General features: G+C 32.2%; 3 protein-coding genes across 3 annotated transcripts; 2 read left to right on the top strand and 1 right to left on the bottom strand.

Annotated features, from left to right (window-relative positions):
• Window positions 1–3,669: 3,669 nt before the first annotated feature.
• On the top strand, window positions 3,670–4,239 carry LOC21385437 (histone H4). Its single transcript, XM_010094480.2, has one exon. It carries the CDS (start codon window positions 3,742–3,744, stop codon window positions 4,051–4,053), a length of 312 nt encoding a protein of 103 aa, XP_010092782.1. The 5' UTR covers window positions 3,670–3,741; the 3' UTR covers window positions 4,054–4,239.
• Window positions 4,240–6,118: 1,879 nt separating this feature from the next.
• Window positions 6,119–10,818, top strand: LOC21385436 (glycine-rich RNA-binding protein 2, mitochondrial). Its single transcript, XM_024163222.1, has 5 exons — window positions 6,119–6,279; window positions 6,525–6,593; window positions 6,715–6,821; window positions 6,946–7,005; window positions 10,598–10,818. The coding sequence occupies exons 1-4, from the start codon at window positions 6,183–6,185 to the stop codon at window positions 6,988–6,990; spliced, it is 318 nt and encodes a 105-aa protein (XP_024018990.1). The 5' UTR covers window positions 6,119–6,182; the 3' UTR covers window positions 6,991–7,005; window positions 10,598–10,818.
• A 1,074-nt stretch (window positions 10,819–11,892) lies between these two features.
• LOC21385435 (histone H2B) lies at window positions 11,893–12,616 on the bottom strand. The gene has a single exon (XM_010094478.2). It carries the CDS (start codon window positions 12,522–12,524, stop codon window positions 12,078–12,080), a length of 447 nt encoding a protein of 148 aa, XP_010092780.1. The 5' UTR covers window positions 12,525–12,616; the 3' UTR covers window positions 11,893–12,077.
• Window positions 12,617–17,307: the final 4,691 nt, after the last annotated feature.

Below are 17,307 nucleotides of genomic sequence, written 5' to 3'. Positions count from 1 at the left end.
CTCTCTCTCTCTCTCTCTCTCTCTCTCTCTCTCTCTCTCTCTCTCTCTCTCTCTCTCTCTCTCTCCCTCTCTCTCAAAGTCTCCTTTCTCTTCAAGCGGATTTTGGGTCAGATTTGAACCAGAAACAGAGATTTCTAAGAAATTTTCAACATCAAAGCTTAGATCAAGGTAAAACTCTTTGAAACTCACTTTATATTCTCATATCTATCCATGTGGAACTCGTTTTAGTCGAGTTTGGTAATTTTTGGTTTAAATTTGTTCTCGAATCGATTTCAAATGGATTTTGATGAAACTTTGATAAAATTTAGGGGTTTTTGATTCTTTGAACCCCATTTGTTGATTGGAACCTGGATTTACAAATTTTTATTGAGAATATGTTGAAATCGAACCAGAAATTGCAGGATTTGGCTTTGTTTCCCGTGGATCGGCCATTTTTGGCCCTGGAATTTTCCCCACTGGTTGACCCCAAACAGTTCAAAAACTCTGTTTTGACCCCGAAACTTGATGTAGAACCGACCTAACTTCATTTGAGAACTCAAAATGAGTGATTAGCCACATTAATCCTTGTTCCCATTCAATTTTTTGGAACGAACCTCAATTCCCAAAGAATCATTATTTGAATTAAGAATTGTTTATAAACTTAATTTTTTAAGTTAAGGCACACTAATATGATACAATTGTATATAATTAAACAAGAATGTTTAGTGAAAAAGATTAAACGCTAAATCGTTGATTTCGATGACGAAGTTAGTGGCACGATTAGAATTGGAGCTTTAAAGACAAGCGGAGCTAGGGCTACGTGAAGATAGCCACAGGTTTGATATCTGAGAGGTAATATATTCTTGTCCATATTCTTGCCAGCCTCACTTTAAATGATTTTGGCCAATGAAAATGTTTTAGAACAAAACATGTTTAAAGAAAAATGATTTTAAATGAAATAGCATGAATAATGCTATTGAGTTTCCAATGATTTTGGAAATGAGATTTTAAAAAGTATATTTCTTAAAATGAAATATTTTAAGAAATGATAAAACGCATGGTGGCCTCAATGATCGGGATATGGGAATCATATCCTTGGGGGCAGGTTCCGAAACCCGTACGATCCACTTCTTGCTCAGTGGTGTTATGGCTTTGCATATTTTCATTATACATATATTTTACTACTACTACTACGTGAGTATTTCCTTTTTCTAAAAAGGATGATCGGGTTTGGGTGTATGTCTTCGGATAGTGAGTACCTTTATTTACAATGTTTTATAAAAATTATATCCTACTGGACCTTCCGCTCACTTTTCTTGTTTTAAATGTATTAAACCCCTCCAGCCGACGTGAGGAGTATTGCTGAGTAGGTAGCTGCCACTGGTGAGGTGAACCCGTATTCGAAAAGTGCAGATTTGCATTTTCCTTTCTCTTTATCTCAAGGCGCGTACTAAATTGTGGATTGTAAACTCAAATATTGCTAGACTATGGTTGATATCAACATTTACTTTTGTTTATATTCATGTATGCTAAACTTGTGAAAATTCCTAACATGATACCAGGAGCGAGGTTTTGAAACTGGTTTGGTTGAAAATTCACCACTTTTTCTTGAAACTGAATTTCTTGTAAACAGCGGGACTTGTTTGGAAATACCTGAATATTTTAGCTTTGAAACTTAATTTATGCACTGTTAATTGTTAATCACTCTCTTAAACATGTTTGAATTTCTAAACAAATCTCTACGTCACTAACTCATGTTTGGGGCCGTGACATAATCCCCCTTAACCTCTTCGTGTGAGAGTTTTTGTTACAAGATCGTACATTAGGTGTAAAGGTTAAAGTTTCCAATTCAAAAATTAAAATCAAAGATTGACCTAAAAAAGTGTACAAATTCAAAATGAATTTAGAATTTGAATTTGAAGGCACAATATCGTGAACATCCAAAAGACATGGTTTTTTTTTTTTTTTTTTTTTTTAACTCACAATTCGTGGTATATAAAAGAAAATAACCCATTAAACTTTTGTGATGAACTTGTGATATACTTATTTTTATAATCTCATACTCTTATTTACTTAATTTTAATGGATGTTAACGTATTTTAATAAGTTATGAATTCTTAGTTTTTTTATAGAACATGAAAAGAACTAAACAAATATATAATTTTTGTATCATGTAGACGTGCGTCCAGAGTCAAAATGAAATTAATTATAAACAACAAATCACGAGAAAATTAAGATTTGGGCCTTTGGTCATCGTTAAGTAAAATCCACATTTAAGCCTCCAGCCATTCATATTTATCTGTATGATCTTTATGAGCAAATAAATTATATACAAAAATAAATGCGAGTGAAACGTCAAAAATAAATGGAAAGAGACTAAAGGGATGTTTGGTTGAAGGATTCAAACTATGATTTGAATTATGGTTCATGGCTCGCTATAGTGTTTTCTCTCACAAAAAATACACGTAAATCGAAAATAATTTTAATCACATGATTCTAATTCATGAACCAAACATCTCATAAGATGTATAGCAGTTCACTCTAATTTAGAGTTACGCTTATTGTGAATGTTTTTTACTATACGGGAATGCGCTCATACAAGGTTTAGAAGTATCAACTCTCAAAAAAAGCTCTCCTAAAGACTCTCAGTACAATGGTACAAATATGAGGATCGTAACCCCTTTTTTAGAGGTATTCTCTTCTTAATTGTATAAAAATAGTCGGGGTAATTAGGAATGATAGAGATGCGTAAAAAGTAAGGTCTCGTTGATTTCACAAATTTAAGTTTTGTTACAGTAAAAAGTTATTAAAAATAGTCATATCTAATTTTTTTATTACAGTAAAAAACTCTCATATAAAATAACGTCTTAACTCAAATTAACGAACTAAACGGTAAATTTAATAGTTTGAAATTATATGAGATGTGTAATTAAAAATGGAGCGTAGAGAGTAAAAAAAAAATATAAATAGAAACACTTATTATTATTTTTTTAGAACGAAGCACCCATTATTTTAATGTTATTAAAAAAATGAGCGATTTGCACATATAGCAAAATTTTGATATCAAAATTTAAATTTAGCAAAAATTTTAAAATACTATAAGAATAGTAAAATTTTATATCATTTTTATGTCATTAAAATAATGACTATATCATTATATAGTAAAAAATATGATATTATTATGATAATTATTATGTCATTTTTGTTATATTATAAAATTTTTGTTAAATTTTAACTCAATGTATGAAATTTTGCTACGTACTGCTTCGAAAGAAATAAAATAGGTAGATTGAGCTTATTGAGGTAATATTTATTTTTCCTAATTTAATTTTCTTTTAGAAAAGTATTCTGAATTTGTCCCTCTGTCGGAGTGAGAGGTTTCTAAAAATTTCATACAAATAAATCCAATATATTTTGATTTTGGGACATACCGCCAAAAGACCCAAAACTTTTCTGTAAAAAAGCACAATCCTTGCCATCAATTAAAATTCTATTTACACCCGTCGGATGAAACCCTTTGAGCGGTCAAGATTTATTATCAAGGACTGACGCGGATAGCATCTCTAAACCGTCGATATCTACGAAATCTAACGTCCCAAATTAAGCCCCGCCAAACTTCAGAACTCCAAATCCCAAATCCCCGAGCCTATAAAAATCCCCCCAAATCTCTCCACGTCTCACTCACAACTCCGAATCAGTCGTTTCCATTTCCAAATATTCAAAACTTTCTCTCTCTCTTATTGACCAAAACTTTCCGAGAAAATGTCTGGGCGTGGAAAGGGAGGCAAGGGCTTGGGCAAGGGAGGAGCCAAGCGTCACAGGAAGGTCCTCAGAGACAACATCCAGGGCATCACGAAGCCGGCGATTCGCCGTCTTGCTCGCAGAGGCGGTGTGAAGCGTATCAGCGGTCTGATCTACGAGGAGACCAGAGGAGTGCTCAAAATCTTCTTGGAGAACGTGATCCGCGACGCCGTCACCTACACCGAGCACGCCAGGAGGAAGACCGTCACCGCGATGGACGTCGTTTACGCTCTCAAGAGGCAGGGGAGGACTCTCTACGGTTTCGGCGGATGATTGCTTTTGTTTTGAATTTGATGCGTTCGTTGTCGATATTTTAGTAGTGATTGCAGATCTAGGCTTTACATCTGAAGTACATGGATGTTTCGTTGCAAGTTTGGTACTTTCAGATTTGTCTCTTGTAATTCTCGCTTTCTGAATTTGAGCTAATACGGATTGGCACGGTTGAATTTATCTTCTCAACTCTGTTTATTTTAATTTTTGTTTAATAATTTTGTTCGAGGGCTTATGTGAAGTCCGGGGGATGGGAATAATACAAATAGATGCGTAATTGAAATATTCAATTTGGGCATTTGATGTGAATTTGCCCTGTACGATTTGAAAATCACTGGTTCGTCTTCTAGTTTTGCTTGTTAAAAGCAAAGCAAGAGAAGCAAAAACTGTATAGCAAAAGAGGGAAAGCCTTATTAGCCACAAAAAAGATTAGAAAATGACGGCATTATAGGACGTCAATGTTTCATCAAAACGGCAACATCTTACTGCAGCTCATAAACGACAATTTCGCAAGAAAAAAGCGCACTGTAGAGGTTATATATAGTCCCCATCAAAAAATGATTATATATAGTCCCCATCATTATATTTAGTCCCCCATTTTCCCCATACTTTCCGGAAAGAAAAATTATCTATCAACTTAATTAATAAAATGTCGCCAGGAAAGTGCTGCTCAGTGCTCAGTTCAAGTTTGGTGATTTGCAGCATTGTATTCGTAGAGCTCCAAGATTGTGCCTATTGAAAGATTTGCCAAGTAAGAACTCTTTATCTCTCTCTGTTCATCCACGATTGGTTTTGGCATCTTATTACTAGATTCCACTGTATACCAGGTCGGGGCAAGTGTTGTGGTTACTGCTGTTCCTAGAGAATTCTTGTTTTTTTTTCTCCTATTCCCTGCTTTGAGATTGCACTCTTTCAAGAGAATGCATTTGCATTTGATGAAAATAAACCAATAACTGGATGAGTTGTTGCTTCGCTTCTGAGTTCTGACCGTGCCTTTTTTAAATCAAACATTATCTATTTTGTTTCTTAAGCATTGCATCAGAGGAACAGAAAAGACAAAAAAAAAAAAAAAGGGCATATATAGATGAATTAGACACATTTGACAATTTGAAGAGCGTTATCTTGTCATGAACCAGCTGATTTGTTAAACTTGGACTATGCAAATAAATACGAAGAAATAATATGCATTAATTTCTAAAAGTTCTTTCAACCAAACCAGAAGATAATGGGACTTGATAAGATCATTGAGAAGGTTGGTTAACAGAATGGCCAAGTAATGCAGTCTTCGATCTTGACGAATTTTGGCAAATGCATCAAAACCAAGCTTTCATCAACACTACATATATATCATCAACACTACATATATAGCTTTGGTTCTACTCCGGTATGCTGAGTTTATATGAGGGAAAACTGCAAAACTACCTTTTACAATAGTCACGTTTATATTATATTATGGACCTTTGTAATCATAATTTACCCTTTATTAGAATATATCAATTTAAATAAAGAGATAATACTGAACAAAATGGATCATATTGATTTTACTATAGTTTTAAGAGTCAATTTTGAAAGGTTTCTTTATTATTATATAATATAATTATTAACGCTACCAACCAAACATTCACTGACATCAATTAGACGTATATGAATTTACACCGAAAATAACTTTCCCCACAAACTCGCTACATCACGGGTTTGAGGTGACCCACAAAGTAACCCGTTTATCGGTTTTCTTAATAATATCTATGAAATTCTTGTGTTTATCCTATAACACATTACCATTATTTATGGACAAAACAACAATTTAAACTAAAAAATAATAAGAAAAGAAAACATTAGGGACCTTCTGTTTTGTCTTTTTGGGACTTAAGGTGCAAAAATGCCTCAAAATACAGGCATCTAATGATTTTTAACGACAAAAAAAAAAAATGCAAACCGAATAAAGAGTGGGAATTCAAATTCTTAAAACGGGGATTCAAACGCTAAAGATTAGGAAGTTTAGGACCTCTGGCGCAAATATCTCTTTTTATTTTGATGTCGTTTTTACATGATCGGCGAACATATTTTGGGCATTCTTGTTGTTTCGGGTTGGGTTCAGTCTTCCATGTTCATTTGGCGGAGTCCCTGAGAAAATGAGAGGCACACCCAGCGGAGTTTGTATTTGGCGGACCTTTCCTCTGGCCAGGATCTTGTGGGCACGCCCCTCTTCCACTAAATTGTTTGTTGGAGGTCTCCTTCGAAACTTCTTTTTCTTCAACAATCATGCAATATTTATATACAATTGCTCGCAAGTTCATTTGGAATGCCAAAGTTCGTGTGTGTCTCTGGTTTTTCCCCAATAAAGCATTGGTACCCATATTCCTTTGTCTTCTGATTGGCTATACTTCTATTAAGTCCTTTGTTTCCTGTTGTGTTACCTACTTACCTTTGTTTATCCAGTTAAAGCTTACTCAATATGTGTTTAAGAGTTGTAGGTCTATCTTATGACACCAACGAAACTGTTTTGAAGGATGTTTTTGAACAACATGGTGATATAATTGAAGGTATATTAGAGATTATTAAGTTTCTCAAGTCTGTATACTTTATAGACCCTTCTTTTCTTAAAAATACGTGTTGTTTTCTTTAGAGGGAATACTAAGTCGTCCTATATATACCATGTCTCAGTTAAAGTAATTTGTGATCACAAGAGTGGGAGATCAAAAGGGTATGGGTTCGTTCAGTTTACTTCTGAAACTGCAGCCAACACAGCTCTCAAGGAAATGGATGGTCAGGTAAACCTTACTCCACTATGAATATGACTCTCTTTAGGGGTCAAGTTTAACTCCTTAGTATTCTATACGTATAATGTATATAGAATGTAAATGTGTGTATAATCAGTTCATTGTTTATGCTCAGTTACTGGACGGCAGGAATATTCGTGTCCATTTTGCTCACAAGTGATAACATGGATTTCAGGTATGATTTAGTTAGTCGACAAGAGCTTTTTTCTTCTAATTGTTAGTGTCAAGGATAGTTGCTAAGAAGTCTGTTATATTTCACATCAGTTAGTTTGTAGTCTGTTATAGATTAATTGTTAGTTTACACGTGTAATGAGAATTGTTTCTTTCAGAAAATTCTTGACAATTGTCTCTTCTTTCTTAGTTTCTTTCACAAAACATTATAACTAGTTTTTGATAGTTTGTTTTTTTAGCTTAGCTGACGCAATGTGCACAAGTCTCCCCAATAATCCAATTAGGAAGATAATATAAATAACGTATATACAAATACTATCTAGAGTAAGTGTTGGGAATTTTGGATTGAATTAATTTTTGGTGTTGGCATTATTTTGGGGAGATTTGTTGATGATGATCTGATTGAGGGATGATTGACAACAAATACATTATTTGGGGAATGTTTTGTTTTGAGTTTTGCTGCAGGTTTCCTTTTGGAGAATTTTGGATTGTTTCCTTTTTGCTTGATATGAGGATTTCGGATTCCTATTGATGATTTAATTGAGAGTCTGTTTTGGAAACTTTGTGGCTGATTGAAAGCAATAAGAAAACTTAGATTATGCAGCAAACATGATTGGGAAACTGTGTCAAATTAGTTGTATTTGATTTATTGGGAAACTGTGTCAAATTAGTTTTATTTAATTGATTTGGAAAATGTCAACTTATGTGCATTGTTGGAAAGTTGAAATTTGATTGGGAAAGTCATTTCTGCTTTGAGGTATTATTCTGTCCAGGTTCATGAAGTGATCTGCAAGAAATATACTGCATTTATAGAGAAGATATTCGGATTCTGCAGAAAGTTGACTTTGGCTCTGATTTGACAGCTCTGTTGTAGTATTTCTTGCAACAAAGTCTGCAACAGACTGTGAGTCGTGGACTGCATTAGGTCTCAGCACGTCTTGAGAGCCTCAAAATTTTAGAGAGTCGAATCATTTTGTAAACACTTGTATTTGTTATAATTCTTCGGGAGAAGGGTTTGAGTTTTTCGGGAGAGAAACTTAGGTGAAGGGATTTCAACATTGTAAGTCGAGGGGATCTTGCTGATCGAGTCCATTAGAAAATTACAAGATCATAGGCGTCTTGTCTTGAAAAAGTCCAATTGAGTTGTAAATTGAGTTCTTAGTAGATTGTTCATCATCTGGGCATGGCCTCGCGGAGTAGGTAGTTACTGAACCGCGATACCAATTCTCTTGTGTCCTTCTATTCTTTCACGTTCATACCTATATTTGTGCTACAAATTTTACACTGAACGTGATATAAGACTCCACCGGTATCAACAGTAAGTAAGGTATCAAAGTAAGAAATACCGGAATTGGAAAATTAATGAAAGTCCGCCATGGGAGATACTTCTTTAAGCTGTTCTCGATTTATTTAAGTTACTTTTACCCATCCAATTTTGAAACAATGTCTGATTTGAAGGAAGCAAGTTCTGTAACAATTAGGAGTTTTCGACTTCAGCATTTTCTTTTTTATTCTCTGAGTCTGTAATCCTTCTTTAGTCGGGAAGATGAGGCTTGTATCAAAATCAACTCAGAATCCTCGTTTGGGAGCAACAAGACTATATCATTGTGTCTTGACTTCTTGCTTCAATTTCGGATAGAGTTCTCACTCGCATGATGAATTGCAATTCTTCTTTGCACATTTGGAGCACAACTTCAAGTATACTTTGCCAAACAGGTCCGTACTAGGGTTAAAGAGTTAAAAGATCGATTGCAAAATACTCTCAAGGGGTTTTCTGTTTGTGAATGAATATCTGTTAAAGATTAGGTCTCTTGTTGACATGTTAGGCTTGGTAGGGCACGATGTTTGTGAGACATTGATGCCATTTTTGATGGCTTGCCCTTGGAATATGAGACTTTTATAATCTCCATTAATGCTCGAATAGATGAGTATTTTGTGGATGAAACTGAATCCCTACTTCTTGCACAAGAGGCTGGGATTGAAAAGAATCTAGCTATCTAAGGACTATAGATTCTGAAGTACAAGCACTAAGTATGACTAATTTGGCCATCACTCCTGGGGAAATGAGAACAGAAGGAAATTTTGTCCTTCTAGCGATCAAAGTTCTTTCTCTAACTTTGACAAAAATCAATTTTCTCAGTATAGCCGTAGTCCTCAAAATAACTCGAGGGGTTCCGTTCACAAGGTGGCTTTTTTGGTCGTGGTAGTTTGAGTGCTTATGGCAATTCTAGCACTAGAGGATGCTTTAATAGTTCTGGTGGCTGAGTCACCTAGGAAAATGGTAGGCTCATATATGCCAAGCGTTCCAAGTTCTCAACTCTCAAGTAATTCAAATTCCACTTGAGCTCACTATTACCGTTACTAAGCTTTCTTATGTGAATTCTTCTATAGACAGACAGTAGTTCTAAGTCTTAATCTGTAAAGAATACTTCTTGTACATATTCTCTGTAGTCTTTGGCATAACAGGCTGGGTCACCACTCTAAAAGGGTTGCTTCTTGTGTTCTTAAACAATGTAATCTTGAATATATAAACAAAATCTTGTTTCTGTTGGTCAAGCTGCTTGTTTAGGGAAGAGACATAAAATTGCCGTTTCTATTCCACCATAGAGTACACTGAACTACTACATCTTGTACATTTTTTTATCTCTAGGGTGTACATTTTGCTCATTAAATTTTCCTTGCCATGACTCATGCTGAATTGCAATTGTGGTACAAACAAAAGGTATACAAAGGGGAGGTGATTTCGATCCTTTCACCAAGTTCCTTATTTGTAATGACATAATTAATAGGGATTAATGCTATCATATAGATGAACAAGAACAGGATAGTAGAAAGAGAGCATAAACACGTTGCGGAAAATGGTCTCACCTAGTTGCTTAATCCTCTAAGCCCTTTAAGTTCTGGGATGAAGCATCTAGAACCAAAGGTTTTTCTCAGAAACCGTTTACCTACACCTCTCCTCAAACATTTCCTCTTGAAAACAACCTGTCTATCCACAATTGAGTGTTTGGACCTGCCTGTTTATCCCAATACTAGACTCTACAACAGAAATAAGCTTCAATTTAGATTTACACCTGTACTTTTTTGAGTTATAGCCTTAACCACAAAGGTTCTAGATGAAAATGGGAGGGTTTTTATTTCCAGAGATGTTATGTTTGAGGAGAGTATTATTTTCCTTTTTGCCAAACAAGAAGAAAAATCTTCGTGAGTTTTACCTGTTCCTTCACACTTGCCTAGTTGATAATTGCAGTTACAAGTAATTCTTGGGTTGGGACTCAACAATGGTGGGTTGCGGAAATTCACATCATAATTCAACAATGGTGGCCAAAGGAAAGAAGAAAACAGAAAAACAGAGAAAAGAAACTTGAGCTGAGATGGAATCATCTCTAATCTGCAAGTTTTCTTTTCCCACTAAGGATATTTGATCGTTCTAAAGTTGGTGTTTATCACTAAATCTGAAAATTAAAAAATTTAAAAAAAAAAAAAAAAAAAAAAGGTTCATCAATGTAGTATCTTCAATAAAACAAGTCTCTGTATCCCTTCTTTGTTATCTATTGTCAAATTGGTATCTAAATCTTATATTATTTCTTTGGCAGGGACGGTGGAATGAAAGGCTACTTGGAAGGGTGACAAGCTGCCCAACCAAATTCGTTGCTTTATGAATAATGTACTATGTTATGTTATCCATTTCTGCTGTTAACGAATATTGAATTGTGTTCCAATTTTTCCCCATGTATTAAAGTTCTCTGGTATTTAGATGTTCCACCATTAGGGACCTACAAACAATTCCATATCCAATTTATTTCTTCCGATCAAATTAACCCTCGACTTGCATTAAGGTCAGATTAATAAAAATTTATTCCTCCAAATTCTCATCCCATGCTGGATTAGGCAGGCAAACTGTTAATAAACATGAGATCTCAATAAGATAATAAACATTGTACAGAGACAGATAAGAGTAATGGAGTTTGAGTTAATGGTTGATCAATAGAGATAATAGCTCTAAATTTAATCGCACATCTTCGAAGATAACAATTTTAAAACGAGTGACGCTGAGCTTGATGCTATATTTAGCAATGCTTGAAAGATCAAGAATTTCTTATTGAAACGGTTCTTCAAAAATGTCAGCCACCACTCATGAGATCGAGGAGAAAGGGAATGACATAAAAACGATGAGTAAATCCTCGAGATGCTTAAGGAGAGAAAAATAATAGTCTCAATCCTCTTGGCATATTTTGAGCTTCCCTCCCTCTTCAGTTTTAGTAGTTGAAGATAAGGCGCCAACAATTGCCAACCCGCCAAAAAGTTGAAAAAAAAAAAAAACAAACTTTGCCACAATTTTGTGAGTTTTTAATTTAAACTGTATGCGACTTTATATAAAAATTAATTTTAACTATAGTAAAAATATATATATATATATATATATGATTTTATGAGAACCGTAAAAAAACTGAAATTGAAAATTTAATCTGAAATTGAAAACTCAATCGGTAAAACAAACAAAGACTTTTGTGTACTAAAATAAAATCACCGTCAAAAACCACCATTTTCCACTATCTCTGAAATGTAAAGCTAGCTCTTCAGAACACATAATGGAGAAACATTTTGGCGTAAAAAGATGAATCCAGACTCTGTGAGACAAAGGAATTCCTGGAAGCCCTAAATTATGAAAATATAAAGCAGTTAACACAAAAACAAAGACCTAAAGTCTGCTAAGAAAATTCGTCAATTTTAAACAAGCAAATTAAATATTGTACATTATAGATACTGAAGCAAGAAGGACACAATTTGTTAATATAACCACGAGCGATGATGCAAAGAAAATTAGCTAGCAAATCAATAAGCATAGTGATATTTCTACATTCACAAACATGAAGTACCAGAGATCAAATTAGAGGAACATAAGATATGATATATAAACCGTTTTGTCTTTCAATTTGTACCATAGAAACATGCGGATTAAGCATACAAACAACACTAAAAAATCATTAAAACGGCTTTAGAGACAAAAGCCCAGCATATACCGCTAGAAACCTAACCCTAACCCTAAACAATCAGATCCGCAGCCAGATCGCTTCAAGAACTCGTGAACTTGGTCACCGCCTTGGTCCCCTCAGACACCGCGTGCTTGGCGAGCTCGCCCGGAAGCACAAGCCTCACCGCGGTCTGGATCTCCCGCGAGGTGATCGTCGGCTTCTTGTTGTATCTGGCGAGCCTTGAGGCCTCCTGGGCGAGTTTTTCGAAGATGTCGTTGATGAAACTGTTCATGATTCCCATGGCCTTGCTGGAGATCCCGATGTCTGGGTGGACCTGCTTGAGAACCTTGAAGATGTAGATCTTGTAGGTCTCGGTGCTCTTCTTCACTCTCTTCTTCTTCTTGTCTCCGGCGGCGGCTCCGCCCTCCTTCGGGAGCTTCTTGCCGGCCTTGGGCTTCTTCTCGGCGGGAGCCTTCTCAGCGACGGCGGACTTCTTCTCCTCCGCTGGCTTCTTCTCGGCGGGCTTCTTCTCTGCCTTTGGTGCCATTGATTCCGAGGATTTCTAGAAAACGAAAACAAGGGTTTTGAGGAAGAAGAAAATTGGATTTCTAAATTGAAGATGCGTTAATGGAGAATTTGGGGGCTGAAATAGAAAAGAGCGGCGTCTTATTATTGGCTATTGGCTTTTACCGAGGATCGATGATTTTTCGTGTTTATCGACCGTAGGATTTTCTTTTTGGCACGTTGCAAGGGGACGGTTGAGATGCATTAAAGCTTGGACAAATTTTGTAAAGGATAAATTTTATTTATACCCCGAAACTTAGTTTTTTTGTGACTTTATTCCTTTTAAAAATTGGTCTGCGCACTTCTAAATTTTAAAATATTATTAACTTTACTTAGTTTGTTAATTTTATTAACGAATTTGATGATGTGATAAATATTAGATGAGAAATTTAATGAATTATTTTTATAGATGCCTCTTAAAATATCTATCTTATTTAAAAATACCCACCAATCCTTAAAAATTGATCTGTGCACTCCTGAATTTTAAAACATTATTAACTTTACTCATTTTGTTAATTTATTAACAGATTTAATGATGTGACAAATATTGAATGAAAAATTTAATGGATTATTTTCATAGATGTCCCTTGAAGTATTTATCTTATTTAAAAATGCTCACTAATCTATGAAAATATATCAAAATACCTCTTAATCTAAAAAAACATAATAAAATAATAATTTTATTTACGCCATTTAAAATTAATTAGACATATTAAATTATAATTAAATCAATAAAAGTGATTAAATATTAAAAAATAACAAAAAATAAATATAAAACACTTTACTTTGAAAAAATTAAAAATTAAAAAAATCAACTATTTTTTTAGAATAAAAAAACAAAGAAGAAAAGTGGCAAATTTTTTTGAAAAACCTACTTCCTCTTTGTCAATAATTATTAATTTTAAAAAAATTTCCTCTTTTCTTATTGTGATTTTTGAAACAAAAAAATAGTTGATTTATTTAATTTTTGAATTTTTTAAATTAGTGTTTTATACTTATTTTTTATTATTAATATTTAATCATTTTCTTGATTTAATCAAAAATTAATATATTTATTAATTTTTAATGACATGACACGTCAATAAAATTATTATTTTATTATGTTTTCTATAGATAAAGAGGCATTTTGATATATTTTAATAAATTACAAGGCATTTTTAAATAAGGTAATACTTCGGGGGGCATTTATGAAAATAATCCAATTAAACTACCCCTCCAATAATTGACATGTCATCAAATCCATTAATCAAATTAACTGAATGGACAAAGTTAATAATGTTTTAAAGTTCAAGGGGTGTGCAGACCAATTTTCAAAGTTTGGGAGGCAAAATGACAAAGTGACCAAAGTTCAGGGAGCAAAAATAAAATTTATCATTTTATAAATTCTCTTGAATTTTTTCACTTGTGTCAAGTCAACATGTTCCCTTAACTCCATAAATTTTAAAATGTACATGTTCTAGCTGGTTAAAAGTAATATATAGATAAAAAAAAAAAAGAGTAACAAACCTGTACAAAGTAATGAGTTTGTTAATTTCTTAATTTTTTTCTTTTTTGTTCGAATGAATTTATTAAATTAATAGGTTTCTTAAGAGATTCTTCTATGAACTTAGTATTACGTGATTGTTTTGTCTTTTTTAAATGGTGAAGATTTTTCTTTTAAGATTTGTTAAATTAATAGATTTCTTTAGGGTTGTGTTAAATTCTCTAAAAAAATACAATGACAAGAATGTATTTAGACTTAGAAATGCTATATATATAGTATAAATATTTTATGTCGAGCACTTTTATTTGGGTTAAATATTATTAATTTAAGCAAAAACACCCAAAACTAATAAAACTCATTTCATTATATAGATTTGCTCTACATATTTTTCCTATTTATTGTCTCTAACCAACTAATATTTTAATAATTGGTGCCTATTGCCTAACTAATATTTTTAGAAGGAAACACATTTAATAAACCCCAAATATCATACCTAATCAACATTCAATAATCATGTCATTTAGTTCATAAATTATTTCATAATTAATTCATTGAATGATATAATTTAGAAGTTTATAATTCTAAATTTCCATAATATTCTTTATGTCTTGCATAATTTATAAGGGCGACAGAGGGACTCATAGACCTACAATTCTGAATTTTAATAAAATTAACAATTGATTAAATTTAATTAATTGATTCTATTACTTCCATAGTTAATCCACTATAAACTTCTAATTACACTATCGTAATTATAGACATTATTTTACATCTGTAGAACGTCCATATGCTATAGTCACTTCACATAGATCGATCCTCCATAAATAATTCATAATTAGAGTTAGGTAAAACCCCTTAACTTCTCTAATTACATCTTTCTCCTTTAGTACCATTGACGCTCTAATGGATAACAATTCATGAAACAACTTTATAAACTATCGCTCTTACTAATTCGAGTACTGAATCAACACTGCAAGGAAATTATTTATCTACTTATTTATCAAGAAATAATGAATTGCATCTCGTATATTAGCATTTCCAACTACCTACTTTATCATGTCTCTAAGATACAAGAAATAGGATTTAGCAATGTCAAAATTTGTACCGAGTAATCCAAAAGACACGTATCCATAAATATGAGTATGCTAACAACTAATGATTAAAATTGTTCTATATATGACCATTAATAGATTTAATTCAAATTTCTATACTTAACAGAAATTATTAGAACTTTGAATCGTGTCTTGTCTCAATCTTAGATAATCTCATTATGTATGAAAAACTCATTCAATATCACTCCACATTAACGTTGCGTATAAGCTTGTTACATTCTTAATGAGAATGACATGTATCAATAATGTTTTAATTAAAAATTTTGAACTTTAATTAAATTAGTTACAAACTTATTTCGATTGTTATCCTTAAATATTATGCTTCAGTATATAACACTTATATACAATATTTAAAGTATTTAGAAATGTCAAAATTTATACCGAGTAAGTCGAAAGACATGAATACATAAATATGGGTATGCTAACAACTAATTATTAAAATTGTTCTATATATGACCATCGATAGATTTAATTGGAACTTTAATTAAATTAAGTATGAACTTATTTTGATTATTATTCTTAAATATTATGCTCTAATATATAACACTTATACAATATTTACGGTCACATAAATAATCGTGAAACTTTTAATGATATTCACAAAGTATTCAAATAATTCATGCACAAAATATAATGAATTTCCTCTTTATTAATAAATAATAAAATCTTTAATTACATCTTATACTTTAAGGACATCAGTCCCAACAACCTGCTAATTTAAGGCAAACATCACAAATTCATCTATGAATACAATTCTCTTTATAGTTTATATACTAATACTATCTTTAATTTATACTAACTGCATGACATGAGTTTGGCATAACCGAGCTTATTATTACTAACACTATTGCAACATAGAATTATCTGTTTTTGTTGCAATACAAAATTATTTGTCACTCTTGTTTCTAATTGGTCCAAAATTAATCATGATTTTCTCGAATTAATTTAGTTGATTTATAAACCAATATTTATTTAAACAAGAATTGTAATTTCAGTTATTATCATGTAAACTTCTCTTATGTCTTTCTTTATCTTCAAAATTTACTGGGATCGTCTTATTCTCGTTACATAAAATCTTATAATCATATGCAATAAAATTTTGCAATTAACATTTCAATAAAATAAAAAAATAAAATTTTTTAATTCTCATCATAAAAACCATGTTAACATAGTTTAAAAATTTAACATGAAAATTTATTGTCTAAATTCTGACAATTTCCCATATTTATACTAATGAAATTTTGAAGATGAATTATTTATTTTTGTTAAAATACAAAATTATTTGTCGCTGTTATTTCTAATTTGCTCCGTAATTAATTATGATTTTCTTGAATTAATTTAGCTTATTTCTAAACCAATTACTAATTTAAACAAGAATTGTAATTTCAGTTATTAACATTAAACTTCTCTTATGTCTTTTATTCATCTCAAAATTTACTGGGATCGTGTCATTCTCGTCACATAAAATCATAAACTCATATGCAATAACATTTTGCAATTAACATTTCAATAATGTAAAAAATAAAATAATTTAATTCTCATCATTAAAATCACGTTGACATAGTTAAACAATTTAACATGAAATTTTATTATCTAAAGTGAGATAATTTCTCATATTTATACTAATAAAATTCTCAGACATTACATTAATATAGTTATTAATTATAAATGTCGTAATCCATGGAATCTGTGAATTCAATTCGGAAAATCTGATAGGTGTTGGATTGGATTGGAAAAAGTTTTGGATCAGATGTGGATAAGAATTTTACCAATTCGGAGGTTTTGGATTGAATTGCTAATTGACCCCTAATCCGCGGATTCCAATCTGTGAACACTCATAGTTTCCATAAAAGAGGCATTCCAAGCAACAATAACTTTAAATAACTACCTTCTTCATGGTTTGCCATGATTTTTTTTAAGACATATTCTTTATGTCATTTTAAACAATTAGGTGTCATCATGGCCTTATGTGTTATCTTTATTAATTGAAAGATAATTATTTATTTTTAAGTAAAATAACATAAATAATAATTTCTACCATCTTGAGTGATATTTCTGGTTTTTTCTCTTGAAAAGAATTATTATCTTATGCATTTAATAAATTTATTAATTTAGTCTATTAACCCAAATCAAGACTAGAAGATTTTATTATTTAATCAAAGTTATTAATT

The sequence above is a fragment of the Morus notabilis genome, unplaced genomic scaffold (assembly GCF_000414095.1).
Source record: "Morus notabilis unplaced genomic scaffold, ASM41409v2 Scaffold291, whole genome shotgun sequence".
NCBI lineage: Eukaryota > Viridiplantae > Streptophyta > Magnoliopsida > Rosales > Moraceae > Morus > Morus notabilis.
This window is presented reverse-complemented; position numbering and strand designations above follow the sequence as displayed.

Coding starts and splice junctions, on each gene's coding strand:
- LOC21385437 (XM_010094480.2), top strand. CDS start 3,742: ATGTCTGGGCGTGGAAAGGGAGGCAAGGGCTTGGGCAAGGGAGGAGCC.
- LOC21385436 (XM_024163222.1), top strand. CDS start 6,183: ATGAGAGGCACACCCAGCGGAGTTTGTATTTGGCGGACCTTTCCTCTG. Junction 6,280..6,524: donor CACTAAATTGTTTGTTGGAG/GTCTCCTTCGAA, acceptor TAAGAGTTGTAG/GTCTATCTTATGACACCAAC. Junction 6,594..6,714: donor ACATGGTGATATAATTGAAG/GTATATTAGAGA, acceptor ACCATGTCTCAG/TTAAAGTAATTTGTGATCAC.
- LOC21385435 (XM_010094478.2), bottom strand. CDS start 12,524: ATGGCACCAAAGGCAGAGAAGAAGCCCGCCGAGAAGAAGCCAGCGGAG.